General features: G+C 47.6%; 2 protein-coding genes across 11 annotated transcripts in view; one reads left to right on the top strand and one right to left on the bottom strand.

Annotated features, from left to right (window-relative positions):
* Positions 1 to 347: 347 nt before the first annotated feature.
* Brd7-9 (Bromodomain containing 7/9) lies at positions 348 to 7,392 on the bottom strand. Of its 6 annotated transcripts, none has more exons than XM_076800933.1 (4): positions 7,259 to 7,370; positions 4,600 to 4,713; positions 2,082 to 3,785; positions 348 to 1,995 (listed from the first exon to the last, which is right to left on the bottom strand). In XM_076800933.1, exons 3-4 carry the CDS (start codon positions 3,676 to 3,678, stop codon positions 1,337 to 1,339), a joined length of 2,256 nt encoding a protein of 751 aa, XP_076657048.1. In that variant the 5' UTR covers positions 3,679 to 3,785; positions 4,600 to 4,713; positions 7,259 to 7,370; the 3' UTR covers positions 348 to 1,336. The 6 variants fall into 6 exon arrangements, with proteins under 6 accessions (XP_076657048.1, XP_076657046.1, XP_076657049.1 ...); XM_076800931.1 differs by lacking the exon at positions 7,259 to 7,370 and adding an exon at positions 5,370 to 5,659; XM_076800934.1 differs by lacking the exon at positions 4,600 to 4,713 and having other exon boundaries at positions 7,259 to 7,392.
* A 7,133-nt stretch (positions 7,393 to 14,525) lies between these two features.
* The window catches only part of Kcc (solute carrier family 12 member kcc), a 156,311-nt gene continuing 154,870 nt past the window's right edge, over positions 14,526 to 15,966 (top strand). For all 5 annotated transcript variants that reach the window (XM_076800922.1, XM_076800921.1, XM_076800919.1 and 2 more), the window contains exon 1: positions 14,526 to 14,685. In XM_076800922.1, the coding sequence (XP_076657037.1) occupies positions 14,613 to 14,685 (73 nt within the window). In that variant the 5' untranslated portion in view covers positions 14,526 to 14,612. The remainder of the gene's footprint in view (positions 14,686 to 15,966) is intronic.

The raw sequence follows: 15,966 nt of genomic DNA, 5'->3' as shown, positions 1-15,966 counted from the left end.
CTTCGATGTTAACGGTTGCAATACACATTGCGATAAACCTCTTGTAACATTTTACAAAACGTCCTTTATTCTCATCGTTTGTAAAACAATAAACATAATAACCACAGTATTTCGCGTTGACTGTAACTATGTCTGCGTATGTTGGAGTAATTCATTTACTTTTTCAGTGGCCGAAAGGATTTTCGAATCACCGTTAATCCATCATGGCTGCCGGCAAGACCGCTGTTCGACCGTTCGTCGGGTATGTAAATATAACCGTAATTAACAGTTTAGCCTAAAACCACGTTCCACTATTCACGAGGTTTGAGCAATTTCGTGGACTAAATGTATTCGTTGAAAACGATAGGTTTCGATTCAGACATTCGAGAGGATTTTAATTTAAAAAATACACTTTATGTATATTTACAATTTCATTCGCAATCTTACACGCTTCGAGTACCAAGCACACGTCAGTGTTCTTTCCGAGCTAGAGAACGATTAACAACATTGTTCCCACTGCTTTTACTACTTTCGTTTGCGCAACATTCCCTCGATGACTATTCACGAGAATACACCATAAAATGAAAATAAAAATGTTGTACCGTACAGAACCAAGAGATTGTTCTCCACCGTCTTGTTCCTCTGAGCACACTTCACTGAAAATCATTCGCTCGCCTCAATTATATCGGTCAGCGTTACAAATATATTTTCGTGTAAACTTTACAAGCTTGGTACAATGTATCGTTCGTTGCACGTACTTTATAAATAATGTCCATACGAGAATAAAATGACAACAGGACACACGGACCTTATTAATCCTACGATCGGCAATTAACCCTATTATTCATAACACGAGACACGAGGCGCGGAAAAATTATGCAAAGACCAATACAGCATTTCTGCACCTTTGGATCGGTAAAACTCAAGCTCAAAAAGCTATCAACATCAGTGTATCGATGAGACTGTGGATCCAAAGGTGTAGATACGCTTCTATTGTGACGATACGACTGCGGATTGTTTGTTTCTGTAACAAAAATTAGTCGGCGGAAGTAAAAACAGCGAAAACATTAGAAGAATATCATAGTAGTGTCATTTACGGTACCGGAAATCACTTTTCGGACGAGACCCCGTAGATCTTGTATTACCCAGTATTGAAGAAGTGTACTAAAGCCATTAGAGTTTTTCAATATTGAGTACATACTACAGGGTCTCGTCTGAAAAGCAATTTTACTCTAATTCCTGTTCATAACAGTCGATGCACAAGACTTTTAGCGATGATCTTTCCACATAATTTCGAAGCACCCTGTGCAGCCCATCAAGTGGGCGTTAATAGTCACTGAATCTCGAAAGGTACACACTAGGACTCAGACAGAATGTCCTCGAGCGTTTTGTCGTCGTGCAGGGGCGAATGTCCTAACGTAGGATCGCTCTCGAGAAATTCACGGAGCTCAGTTTCTAGATCAGGAACCCCGGAAGTTTCCGTTGTTCCCAGTAGAGTCGGTGGCGTTTGGCTGTGCGTCATGCCGATCTGTATCTGGATCGGTGGTTGATTAGTACTCACAATACTGATCGGTTGAGCCGGTTGGCTGGCCGGGCTGAGCAAATTAGCGTTCTGAATGGGCGACGGAGTCGGCAACAGATTCGCCGGGACCTGAGTATTGTTCGCTTGCGACAATAGATTATTCTCGGCTACGATTGTTGGGTTGTGTGTAATCGGCTCGACCTCCATGGGCTCTGGACCACCTAAGGGCGCTATACCCATCGCCCTTCGCAGACCATCAACGGGAGCGATGGCTGATGGGGGTAGCTTCTTCGCTATTTCCGTGAGATTGTCCGTGATCTTGTCTGCCAAAGCCACTTCGTTCTCGGTCGGTTTAGGAACATTTGATAGGTGAGCGGGCGGCGGAGCTGCTAGACGATCGTGCTGAGCCTGTTTCAGACGGCCGATCATCTGAGACGTGTCGTCCAACCGGGTCTGCAGGGCTGCACGTTCTTCGTTTACTTTCATCTCGTCGTCTACAAAAGAAAATAATGAACAGATTAGATGTATTACCAGCACAATTACCAACGAACCTAGAATACATTAACTACTGTATAATTACCTAGATTCTCCAAGAAGTTAACGTCAATTCCCAGTTCTGACAGGGTCTTCAGTTGGTCAATGTCGACCTTGACATTATCCATAGCAGGAATATTACGATTCACGTCCTGCATAGGCTTCTCCAGGAGATGTTTGATCTTTTCCTCCTCTTCCCTCAACCGTCGTTTCTCCTCAAGGAACTTCTTGGTCTTTCTGTGATCCCCACCCGTTAAGATATCCAAAAGATCGTCTACCATAGTTAACGTATAATCACAGTCTTTAGCGAAGTCTAGGATCGATTCTGCATACTGTACGGCCGTTTCGTCGCCGTAGGTCTGGTACACCAGGTCCGTCTCCTCTTTCGTTAAGTTGGCAAAGGTGGAATCATAACTTGGCGCGTAAGATCCAAAGGCACCATAGTATAAGGGTTTCACCGGCTTGGACATGTTCCGCCGGTCTTCGCGGAATCCTGCCAACGCGCCCGTGCCATGATTCAGTTTGCCAATCAGCTGACCTAATGATACGGGTCTCTGATTCGTTCCTGGTATCACACCGTCCCCTGGTACTATTATTTGCAAACTAGTGGTCCCATCTTTCTTTTGCCTGAGGAAACCCATCTTTGAGTTCAGTCTCTTGAGAGATAGCTTTTCCGAGGCCGCTTTCGCAGCGCCGCGCGCCTGCTTCAGGATCTCCTCCGGAGTCATGTCGTCGGGAATGGCTTCAAATTTACCTAAATTCGCTAATCTCATCTTCCTCTGGTTCTCCTTCCGGAGTTCCTCCGCCTCTTCGTTGCGCTCCTCTTGCTCTCGTTCGCGTTCGATCTGTTCTTCTGTGATCGGAGCGTCAGGATTATTCGGATCTTCGGTTCCCAATTCGAATCCGAGTTCCTCTTTCGGGATATCTTGCATATAGGTCAGGACAGGTCTTAGCTGCCTAAGCTTCTCAGTTGTCATCATCTTGAGGCCGACGTGCAACAGCTTCTTCGCTGCTTTGAAATAGATCGTGTCCGGTTGGTTGTACGTGGTAGCATTGTCGCACATTAATTTAAAATCGTCTATAAATTCGTTTAGGTTCTGATAGCTGTTGTCGTCTATTTTTTGCTTGATGGTGCTGAAGTCCATGGGACTTGTGATAATCTGAGAGTATCCGGGCGCGATACTGTCCGTGACCGGCCAAGCAAAGAACTGCTGTGGGTCACGCTTTTCCAGTGACCTCAGCAAGTGTTCTAGCAATCGTTGAAGCGGAGTACGCTCCGCAATTTTCCTAAGAACGCATGTTCTAACCTCTCTGTGCGGAGACAGAGAACTAATCTGATTGGTAACTCCACCGCCAACTTTGTGTTCTCCAACGGTCGGATGTCTCGGAACTAACAGTTGGTGATTAGGAATCTTTTTCGGGACCTCGGCCAAGCTCTCGTCGGCGTCGCCGACTGACTCTTGACTGGACTCTTCCTTTCTCCTCTTCTTGTCCTTGTGATGGTGCTTGTGCCTTTTGTCCTTCTTTTTCTTCTTCTTCTTGAGCTTCTTGTGCCCCAAATACCTATCGTATTCCGATTCCTGGCTTACGGAACAGTTCAGACCCATCTGTTGCTGGTAGACGCCCAAGTGTTGGGACAACATTGTTGCCTGACTTGGTTCGTTAACGTACTCAGGAGTGCTGCTGTTACCACCTACTTTTAAAATGAGCTTTAAAGTGGGGGGTTTGTCCGTGGTTGAATATTGCCCTTCTGTTAAAGAGAAAAGACCAGGTATTAGTTATAGCTCATCGGAACCGAGACTGATAATATCAAACGTGTAGAAAAAAAAATGTAAAGCATTAAAAGCTGTAAATAATAATGATTGCAAATCTATGCATGCAATATAAGTGTCTTGCAGAAAATCATACAAAGGTGCAGAATGTTGTTGTAATATAAAATACAGTGGCAGATGTTGCGTTGTGTAATCTTGCAGGATCATGAGAAATGTAGTCTTAAATCAATAAAGTCTACAGGATATTAACAAAAGGGTAGAAGGAGATGCCGACAACAATAACAATAATAAAGATGACTTTATAAACAGGACAGTGACCTTGTTTTCACATTCAACAAACTGGAAGCGAGATGGAAGTAGCTTGATTCAAACTAAATAAACCTTGATAGAAGTATGCAATAAAATAATTCTTGTCTAGAATTATATTCTATTGTATTGCAGGAATGATTGGGAAGGAACACTTGTTTAAATCTTAAAAATACCTCGCAAGGAGGTAAAGCAAAAGCACGAACGGCCGTTGTCGCCATAATATAGAACAGCCAAGGGAACTATGTGATTGAAGTGCAACAGACAAGTCAACGTAACCAGAGAAGAAACAATGAATCTTTGCTACCGAAAAGAGATGACCTTCAATACACTCAAAACGACAGAGATCTTGTTGCACTTCAACTAACCTTAACAGACAAAAAAAAAAGAAATACTGAAAGGGTTTTGGGGCATTCGAGTAATTTCGGAAGCACAGCTAGTTTCTGTCGTGCAACCAGTCCATGTCCGTTGTTACACGTCACTTACTTCCCCGTCGCACCTGTCGCTGTGTGGAACCTTCGTTTATACTTTTGAATCCACCTCACTTCTACTCCAACCCTCACTCTCAGTTTGTCCTTGGTGAAAACGCAGTCAATATTCCTGTGCATCATTAAACGATGAGTACAAGAAGGATTCCAATGAAAATGTTGGAGAGAATATAACAATCGCATAAGATCCGTGGGTTCAGGGTTTGAACGCTGTACAAGAGACGACTTCCGACGGTACTCTTTTCATTCGAATCCTCGTGCAGTCAACGCAAGCATTGACAGAAGATGATGAAATATCGTGGTATCGTAATCAGTGCGATATGTTAACAATTATTCGGATATACAGCAACAACAGCAAATGACCAGCCGAATATCGAGTGAAGTGAGGGCAATCGAGCAAAGACCCGTTAGCACGATGCGTCACGCGGTCAGGAGCGAAGCAAACAACGTAAACAATATTCAGACGTCTCGATAACACCGGGAAACGTGATAGCGAGTTGTCAATCCCGGGCTCTCGAATTCGATCGACGGACATTCAGAAAAAACGATACTAATCGTGTATATACTGTGTGGCGCCGTTTGAATCCGGAGGCGCGTTCCGAAGACGTTTCAGCCACTGTGCGATACGGTGCGGATACGGTTGTTTCTATGGTGACCATATGATAACGCGACGACCTACGGTGCCGTGGCGACGTCAAGGAACACAGAACATCGGCGAGATACGACAAGACGATTGAAATATGCCGGAATCGAGCCCGGTCCCCTCACCTTCGTGCCTCTCGCGCTTGTGCTTTTTGTGCTTCTTCGAACCCATGGTTTGCACGTCCGGCGACAGTTTCGCGGAATATTCTAACCGGCGGACAGTAAACACTACGTCGTGAACGACCACGGAACGCGGTCTGCAAGTCTACCGCGCTCCGTTACGTGTGTAGACAGTACGGCGGCGGCCATTGAAGACGTCACGAAACTCCAAGCCGTTATGGTGGATGCACGTCTCCGGTTTTCCCCCGCCCGGACACCATTATTCACCAGCTGCACCGTCATGGCGGCGCGTCACTCGGAACCGCGCGCGATTCAAACGTTCGAAGCGTTCTAACCTCTCCGTGCGTCTCTTTTAGTTGACAGAATGAAAATTGGAAAAATGCGAATGATTACGGAGGTGGTCGTTAATTGTTCAACGTAGACCAAATGGAATTAGGTGCGACTGGTTTGTGATATTCAAAGGTGGAACGAATACAGTGCCTCCACGGGTCACGATTATGGCGGCGTGCTGCTCGAAAGTGGCGCGTGATTCAAACTCGTTTGAACGTCAATGCACCGTTTCATCCGTTCTTTGTCTCACAGAATGAAATTCGACAAAATGCGAATTATTCGTAACATGTGAATGCAACTGGTGCACAGTCATGGCGGCGCGTCACTCGGAACCGCGCGCGATTCAAACGATCGATCGTTCTAACCTCCCTGTGCGTCTCTTTTAGTTCACAGAATGAAAATTGGAAAAATGCGAATGATTACGGAGGTGATCGTTAATTGTTCAACCTAGACCAAGTGGAACTAGGTGCGACTGGTTTGTGATATTCAAAGGTGGAACGAATACAGTGCCTCCGCGGGTCACTATTATGGCGGCGTGCTGCTCGAAAGTGGCGCGCGATTCAAACTCGTTTGAACGTCAATGCACCGTTTCATCCGTTCTTTGTCTCACAGAATGAAATTCGACAAAATGCGAATGTAATCCGAATTATTCGTAACATGTGAATGCAACTGGTGCACAGTACCTCGAAAGCTATCATGGCGGCAAGTACTGGCGCGCGATTCAAACTGTTGCAAGCGGCGATGCACTCTCTCTCTCTCTCGCGTCTGCAGAGACGCCACGATGCCCCCGCGAGTTGCCTTTCTCAATGAACAAACGTGAAACTCAACGAAACGTCAATGCACTTGCACTCGACCGTTAATCACCTTGCACACCGCCTACCTCCGCAACGTTCTAGAACCTCGAGGAACGTTACACCTCCCACCAGTTTACGATATTTAAACAAGACCGTACGCAAACGGTCTCCGAGCACCGGCATCCCGGTATCACCACAATGCACCCGATGTCATATTTCTGTCGGTTCAATGAATTCCGCCCACAGCTACTCGAGCGCATCCAATTAACCTGTTAACCGGCAGATTTTATCGACCATGAACAGCACACACACGCATGCACGTACACACATACTATACACAGAGAAACACGGTCGAAGATGATTAACAACGATCCGAACCATCGTATCCGAGCGATAAGCGAGCCGTGCAGCTTGCCGCGAGCATTACTGGCACTGATCCCCTCCGAGGACAACAAGAAATATTCGGTTGCATACAAACTAGGCGAACGAGGACACCGAAGGGACGCCTTACGGGCCGCATCTCATCGGTTTAATCCCCCCTCGAAGACGGAAGTGCAGCTAATGCGGCAGGATGAGACGAAACAAATCGGATTCCCGGTCGAGTGTCGAACAACCTCGAAGAATCCCGTTCTCGTTGATGGAACGACGGACTGATGGTCGGACCGGTAGGACGGAATGCAACTGGACGGGACGCGCCGTTGTGTACGGGGCTTTAAAGGCGAAAGAGGCGCTTCCTAACCTACAAGAGACGCTTCGAGTAGCAGCACTTACCGTCCGGCGAGCGACGAAACACTCGACCGTATTCACAGGCACGCTCCTCGAACCGTTGGCCACGGCTGGACACCGGGTAGCTCGGGTATATTTTCGACGAAGGATCGGGTCGCTCGGGTTGCGTCGACGTCGACGGCGACGCGATTAAAGGGGCGACGATCAGCTGTTTCGATAAAACGCCGAGAGAGCGACGAAGAGGGCCGCGACCAGCCGAGAGAGAAAGCCTCGATGGCTCCCGGGATCCCAGGAGAAAAATGAGCGTCGCGCACCAAACGGGAGAGGCGTCTCCCGTGTTTCCTAGCCTCTGCCTCGAGCCCGATCCTCGACGAGCACAAACGTTGTTGCACAGCTCGGGACCGGCGAAACGAGTCCTATCCGACTACCAGTCGTCCCTTTAAACTGCAACGCCGATCCACCGACTACCATGTCCTCCTTGTTCCCACTTCGCCGACACGGGAAACCGCAAATCCGCGAGATTCCCTCCGGCTAGATCGCAACTGCACGGGCGTCGACCATTTTCTCACCGGTTTGATGATCGGATCGGGGCCGGTACGTTCGGCGGGTTCACCCGAACCCGATTCACAACGGTTACGAAACGACCGGGCGTGTACCGGACCGAGCACTGCCGAGGAACACTCGAACCTGTCGCATACTCGGCCACCGAACGCCGAGAGATATATTAATGACGTGCATACGCCGCATTGTTCCACCGAACAAAAGGGATGCCGCCGCGACAATGGTCGACTTCAAGGACTGGGATTCGAACGATACCCGGGGAATCTTCGGTGTAACTTCGCTCTGACGGAGATACGCTTGCAGTATCTCGCTCTTTGTCTACCTATCTCTCTCTCTCTCTTTCTCTCTCTTTCCCTCTTGGTGTAACATTGCCTTTGATCCTTCGCGGTACTCGATAGGGACTCGGAACTGGTGGAATATCGATTTTGGGTCTTTTGACGCTGCCATGAGGCACCCTTGCGATCAAATGTTAGGGGGTCTATTGTAGTTCACTAGCAAGAGTAAACCAAAGATGATGCAATAGCTAGGACTTGCAAAATATTTCTTCCGTTTATTTGGAAGTTCCTGCGCACCAGAATCCAGCAAAAATGTTGTTAACCTTGGTTAATACAAACGTTTTCGAGTAGCACAGTAGCAAAAATAAATGAAAGATGGCACCCAGATAGACCTCGCGGCTCGCGACTGCGCACGCAAATTTTCAGAAATGCCACGAGCAAAGAATTTTGCAACAATTGAAAGATGAAAAGAGTAGAATTCTTTCGCAATCAATCAACATAAACGTGTTCACGTGTTTCGCTAATTTACAAGTTTTCCGAACGATCGCAGGAACACTCAATGAATTTTCCAATAGTAGCACAATTTATGACTTTGCACGGCGACAGAATATTCATTCGACTTTCTGCATGCAAAATGCAAGATCGCGGTCGTTACCAGTGACCCTGATAGCGATTGCGTTAATTTTACGCGCATTGTTATTTGCAGCTGTACAGTTGCAACATTCGAGAAGTTAATGGGATTTCTCTGTTGTACTTTTTGGTGTGTGCACAGAGACGGTTTTGTAAAATACTGTGAACACGTTATTGGAACGAATGGTCGCGGCAAGGGAATTGAACAATACGTCACAAAATATATTTTACGATCCTCAAGGTACAAAAACGTGCAATAACAGACGTCTCTAAATCAAAAACGCTAGAATCAAAGATTGTATGCAATGGTCTCTGGTCGTAGGTAGTAATTCACGCGTCGACAACAACATGAGTCGGCGAAATGTAAAACAGTAATGAGACTGAAAGAAATATGAATATTTTATCAGACGTTTTTACTTGACGTGGAAATAAATGAATTTGATTAACTGGTCGACTGAATTGTGTTTCGGTTTTTTGTTCGATTTACACGGGTTTTCGTCGCGTTCCATCGATTTTCCGTGTAAATCGGGGGATATGGGTGTAGCGGGGACATTACCGAATTTATGTCGCGATTCGCGAGCGTTATGGTCCTGCGCTTCACCGCGGGCAAAGATAGCTGATGTTATCGAAGTACTTCGGAAGGCTTCATTATCCGATCCCGTCGTATAAATTGATTTATACGAAGAAAATGCGCGAAGGTGTACAGATATATTTCATCCGGTCGGCCGCTTTTAACGACACCTCGGCGAAAAGTAATTGCCTGTTCGAGAGATCGCGCGGCGGCGTGCCCGATAAAAGAGCTTCTCGGATATCGGCCGTTGGATAGAGTAGCTTTTTACGATCCGTTGCTACGGTTATTACCTCCCGTTGGTAGCCGAATGAATTTTTAAGCCCCCGGTACCCAACAGTACGTGCCCACATGTTCAAATCTAACGTGCGACCTTTAACGTCGCCTCTTTTTACGCGGGCTCGAGGGGTATAACAGCCGACATTTGCATTGTGCCGGGTCTGACAAGACCCGTACGATATTACGACAGGGGCCACGCTATTTTATAGCAGCTCTGAATGACTGTCTCCTTCCTTTTTCACGATGATGCAACTCACGGCGAAGTCTGGGTCCACTTTGACCCGGGGAGTAAAAATTACTTTATTCCTGGTGAATAGTAGGTTTTTTGGAATAGCATAAAAATTTATTTGATTCTTTGTATTAATTTTTGTCTCGGAGAACACGTTCTTTAAAATATGCTTCGCGATTAGGCAGGTTCATAGCCTTTCGATCTTTGCATCTCACTGGCTATCTTCCCGACCGATTCGTGCAACGCGAGAGACCACACAGCGAATTCCTCGCGACAGATAAGGATCGCGTGATGTAAACAGTCTGTTTTGTAATTCACGATAGTGGATCGGCTGATACAGCACGGACAAAGTGCGTTCACACTAGACAACGGAGAAGCACAGCGGTGGACTCTCGAACCCCTTCGCGACGTAATGTCACCCAGGTTTGTTTATCATTATACCGTGGTTTTTATCAATTTATTCGAAAACAGCACCGTAAAGACATCGGAAGACTTATTGAAATCGTTCAAAGAGGATACGCACTTTCGTTCAACTTCCGTTTCATAAAACTGACTTGTGCAACGGTTGTTTTGCATAATGATCCGCAGTCGACAAATCCCCGCAAAACCCGACAGCTGCAAAATCCATCTATCCGAGCGGTCTTCCGTTTCCTGCTGCCACCTAGAACGGGATCCGTGAAACCGCGACGAAAGTTTCGCGATCGCTCATGCGAACGAAAACGCAGTATAATTCGCGCGCACGGGGACGTGTTTATCGGCGCTGGTGCAGCGGCCACGTAACCCTGAAATATGGGGGATAGCGTTTATGAATCATGCGCTTTCTCAGATACGCTCGAGGAGCGGAACTGCAACGCCCTCGGATCGAGAACGACCGAAACAATCCTTTCGAAAGATCACGGATCCACGGATCCATATGTTGCTTCGTCCGTCGGCACGGCGATCCAATTGACAATTACGCGTGGCCGAGCATTTCGCGGCGGTCGCACTTAAAGAGATTCCGCGATAATCAATACTCTCAGCCGCGTTAACACTTCGCGTGTCTCTTTTCTATGTGCAAACGTGTCGATGCAACGGGCCACGGACGGTCGTTTGCATTGCTAACGAATCGCCGAGACTGCATTACGGCTGCTATTCGTCGGACTCGGAATTAAGCACTTTCTTTCGATCCCCTTTCGTTCGAATTAGCTCTCCGTTGATTTCCGAGAAATGCCGGATTGTGTACTCAGGTGGATGCATCCGGATCTGATCTGCGACTCTGCTTATGCAGTTGCTGCATCGATAGCGTTTTTGCGGAACCGGCACGGCCGTAGCATTGCTCTCGAGGGCCGTGTACACTGCTCGATTTGAAAATTGCTTTCGAGGGGTGCTAATCGACTACCTCCTAATTTAAACAAAATTTGGCCCAGCAGAAACAACCCTATACTATTATAATGGATTGATAAATTTGTTTCTATTCAAGCTAATGTTTGTCAAAATTGACCGGAGCACAAGCTAGGGGTTGCACGTAGCACTGCACTCGACAAAAAGATGTTGAGTGAGTCATCTAGATCGGTTTAAGTCCCCAACTCTATTAAACGCATACATGGTGGTCGACATTGAAGCAAACCGCTGCAATACTACGCGAGCGTATCTCAAACGATAGTGTCGTGTAAACATTGATTCAATTCAACTTCGCTAGGAAGATACGGACGGAAATATGTGCTGATACTAGTCTAGCATTGGCAATGATCTTGGCGATGTTCTGTGGACAGGGTTAATGGAAGCCTTTGATTGTACCGAGTCGATAGCGCGTCGGTGTCGAATTACATTTTGCGAAATGTGAACGAAATGGTGGAGCGAGTGTTCGGCCATTTTAGATTCGCGAAACTGAGCAAAATAGGGACTTCATTCGAAATTCATATTAATTTCCCATTGTACTATACATTGGCAAAATTTGATCATTGTACACTTACGTTAAGGAATCCTGCACAATTTTTCTCGCACTGCGGCAGCTTCCGATCGGCAAAATTCAACGAAACGAAGATTTTGTTTAAGCGGTTTGCACTGTGTACATCGTGCTAGGATCGCGGTAGAATATTTGGAGTAAGAGTTTCTTCCTGTTTAGGCGAGTCGGTAACGTTTGCAGTTCAGTAGCACTTTAGTAACGACATTTTGGACACGTCACGAATTTCAACCGGTACAATTACGAGCCACCCTGTATTCCAGGAGGGTCGTAAGTCGCGGCACAAGGGTGCTCGCATGAAGCGGCAATCTGAACTCGTACTCGGTCGTTCAGCTTCTGAACACAGCGTACAGTCTCCCTTATCACTTTCTAGCGTATCTCGTTCGGCAGCGATGTATATTTATCTGAACGGAACTCGAATCCGCACTGAACGGACCTAATCGCAGCCTGTACGTTCGTTTCCTCGACGAACTACATTAAGAAACGTGTTCAAACAAACACACCGGACTGAGCACCGTTTAAAAGTTCGAAGATACCGAGACAGTTCAATAAATACAATACTTCTAAACGAAATGTATGTTTTTATGGTAGTCGTTATTTATAAATTTTATTGAGTCAGTTCCAATTATTTCTTGCAGAAAAATTGAGCAGCCTCCCAGAACATTCATTCCACCTCGAAACAAAACGAACTCGAAACCCCCACAAAAATCCGCCACCATCGCCAACCACATCGCCTGCTTTACGATATCAAACCTGCATCAACTGCACGCCATCCCGAAAACCATCAGTCTCCACGAATGGGTCTCTCAGCATCGGCGTAGCCACCGCAGCACACGATGCACCGAGGCGCTCGTCACTGCACCACCAGAACCGCATAAACGCGCCGTTAACTTCACCGGCGGACGGGCAGAACACAAAGGGCTGGATTTCAATTTCGTGAACGATCCCCGCCACGGTGATTCACGAGGCTCGGCCTCCCGGGTCGGCGTTGACAGCCAATGGCGTCCGGTGTCGGGTGGCCGGTGTCGATTGTTACGCTCCTGTCCCCGACAACGGTGCGTCGACGGCCGGGGCAGAGCCACGCGTTGACGCACTCTCACGCACGCACGCACGCACACGCGTGTACGCGTGCACGCGTGCATCGTCTGGTTTCGTTCCGTTGTCGGCGCCTATGGGCGTCTGGCAGAGGCGTCGTAACCGCGGGGGCCCCCTGGCGTATGGGCGTGCAGGGAAACACACACGCGTGTGTTCCGTGTGGCTCCCGGCACACATCGGCACACGCACACACATGAAACCCGGCGATCAGGCCGAAGCCACGAGCAGTGCTTGTGACAGCGCAGCCGGCAGTTCCCAAAGCAAAGGCAGCGGCCACGGTAGCGAGCGCCGCGCGGTTCGTTCGTTTAGTATTGTCACGCCGACCTGCTCCGAGTCAGCGAGTTCCTTACCTCGAACGTCTAACTTTGCTAGGCCAGCGATCGTCAGCGAGAACTGTGTTGATAGTGCGTCTCGAAACTGTACGCATAGCATTGTCATCGGTGTTGACGGAAAGCAAAGGCGCGGTTTTCCTCGTACCGAAGTGTTGTCGTTAGCAGCTAATTTTGTTGCGTAGGAGTCATTGGAAGAACAGTGAAGGTCAAGGCTGTGTTCACATATTCAAAATTCGTACCACCTGTCTGAAAACAAAGGCCACGGCAGCTAGCGCCGCGTGGTTCCTGCGTTTGGTGGTGACGAGCGGACCTGTTTCGAATCGGCAAGCTTCGGCTCAAACGTCAGTTAACTTTGATAGTCACCTACCACCGCAGTGGGATTTGTTTTGACAGTAATCGTGGGATTCGAAACTTTGTTCACGGTACTAGCAGCACCGGTGCTACTACGAGGCAAGGGCAACGGCAGCCAACGCCGTGAAAACTGTATTCACAGAACTATTACAAAGCGAAGGTCACGTTAGCTAGCGCCACGTGGTGCGTTCGTTTCCTAGTGTGTAAGCCCAACAACAACCGTCGGTCAACTTTGCTACCTTGCATCGGAAGTTCAGCCCCAAAACATTGAAAATTTGATTCACGGAACTATACCCGGGTGCTAAGCAGCAGCCACGTGTTGACAGTCTTCAACAACTTAGCTAGCTATAGTAGCAGGTACAGAACTGTATCGACAGCGTGGTTTTCGGAGCGAAACAATCGAGTCCTCAGTCAATTTGCCCACTTACCGATCATCGGAGGTTCGGCTGGGACTGTATTGGCAGTGTCGGTGCGATTCGGAACTGTACTATCACGGGGTGCTATCACTGGTAATATTATAGTAGACCAGGAGTCACGTGTCTTTCGTGCCGGCGCGTCCCACAGCCGGCTCACCTTTGTGCGAGCGATAAAGGAAAAGAGAGCATCGCGAGAGACACGTTCGCCTCCCCTCCTCGGCGCACACATAGTGATTCGCGCGAGTGTGCGAGAATATAGAAGCGTGTGCAGATAGCCGGGTACCCACGTGTTTCTTTCTTTCGCGATTCGCCGCGTTCTCCCCTCTCGCTCTCTTTCACGGTTTCTGCTCTGTGCTCTGATCGTGTGTCTTCGTGGTTGTTGTCAGAGTGGCTCCCGTCGCAAAAACCACCGGCCAGAGGCAGGCAGCTGACGTTGACTATCATTGGCGAATGGAGAACGCGTTCGCCAATCGACGAAGACGCAAGTGTTGCCCCGGTCACCGTCTAGTTTGTTTACCTTGCGCTCGGTCAGAGTAGCAGACGGTGCACACGACTCCGGCAGACAGAAAGAGAGACCGTTATAGTGAGCTGCGCGTAACAACGGTGCGAGGGATCGACCACGGGTGTACAACAACTTGAAGAGAAGAGGATTTCCAAGGTGCTCGTACAGTGCTTCTTTCGGTGTTGATTACGGTTGTGGACCGGGTTGATAACGAGGATTATGGAGCGGTTCAGAGTCACGCCGGCTAACAGCGCGCAGTTCGCGCAGCAACAGCAACAGTCCTTGGATTACGGTGAGTGAAAATCGGGGAAGTTTGCATCGGTCCTGGGATCAGCTGGGTTAAGCTATTGCGGGATCTGAAGGTGGAGAGGCTGCAATTAACCAGCAATTAAACCTACCGGAGCCTTAAAAGCAACTAGTACGAGTTATCTTATAGAAATAACGAGATTCAATTGGAAAGCATATAGTTTCGGTGATTGTAAAAATCTGGAACCGGTGGTGTAACTTTTCAAACTGCTCGTTTCTGTCATAAAATTCACAGTCTTACTGATTGGAATTATTAACGGAGGAAACCGATTTTTATTTGATTCCAGCATGCTGCAGAACACTTTTATTTCGCACAATGATCCGCGCAGTCTACTGTAGAACGTTCGAGGAGCAAAGAAAATTGGTAGAATTTGAGGGAGGAGGGTTGATAGTTCATTACGAGCGGGCGGCTGTGTTTCGCATGATGTGTCGCCTATGTGTGACGGGGCAGACTGTTAATGGGAGCGAATCGACTGGCTCCGTTAATTGATTACTTTCGCCGGGCTAAACTGGAAGCCCATTACGACGCCTCCTAGCATCGGGCGAGGATCGATCGACCTTGACGCGAAAACCTTTAATTCTGTAGGCCTATTCTGCACAGCCAGGCCTGTCGACGCGGAATTCTGCATCGTCGTTGATTTCAGAGAAACGAGAGGAGCCCCTATAAAAAAAAACCTGTGTGCGAACTCTTTGTTGTCGAACCCCTCGGCTGGCTCCAAGGGAAAACCGTTTCCCATAACATGCGGGTCTGTTTTCCTTTTGGGATTTCGGAGAGGTAGACTGGTTAGGTATTTGGCGACTGTCTCTCGATACCTGCGACGCCCGGGAATAATTGTTTACTCTATTTGGGAGGAAACTCGGGGGAAACCTGAGGTCTCGGTCTGGAGTGGGGCTGGACAGGTATTGTGACCTTCGAATTATCCCGGGACCACTGTTCCAAGTATTAGAGCCGAGGAGGGAGCGAGCATGAAAGAGAGAACTGCTATTGCTAGATTTTATGCGTTTATGACAGAAATGAATAGGTGAAACACAAAATACTGAAAGTCGATTTTAAGTGGGCCTATATTGACAATTTAAAAATAAATTCTCTAGACCTGTATCAATTATACATACCCTGAACATTTCGTCAAAGTTCACAAAACAGTTTTCCTTGGGATTGTTCTATAAAATATCATTTTTATAGGCTTCCTTTTGGCACAGCAGAAAATTTTATTAATATTCTCTCGATGAGTGTTTAGTCTTCTGTGAATTTCTGTCCCATTTCTTA

Source organism: Halictus rubicundus, chromosome 15 (genome assembly GCF_050948215.1).
Source record: "Halictus rubicundus isolate RS-2024b chromosome 15, iyHalRubi1_principal, whole genome shotgun sequence".
Classification (NCBI taxonomy): Eukaryota; Metazoa; Arthropoda; class Insecta; order Hymenoptera; family Halictidae; genus Halictus; species Halictus rubicundus.
Note: the sequence above shows the minus strand (reverse complement) of the source record. Positions and strands in the feature narration are given on the sequence as shown.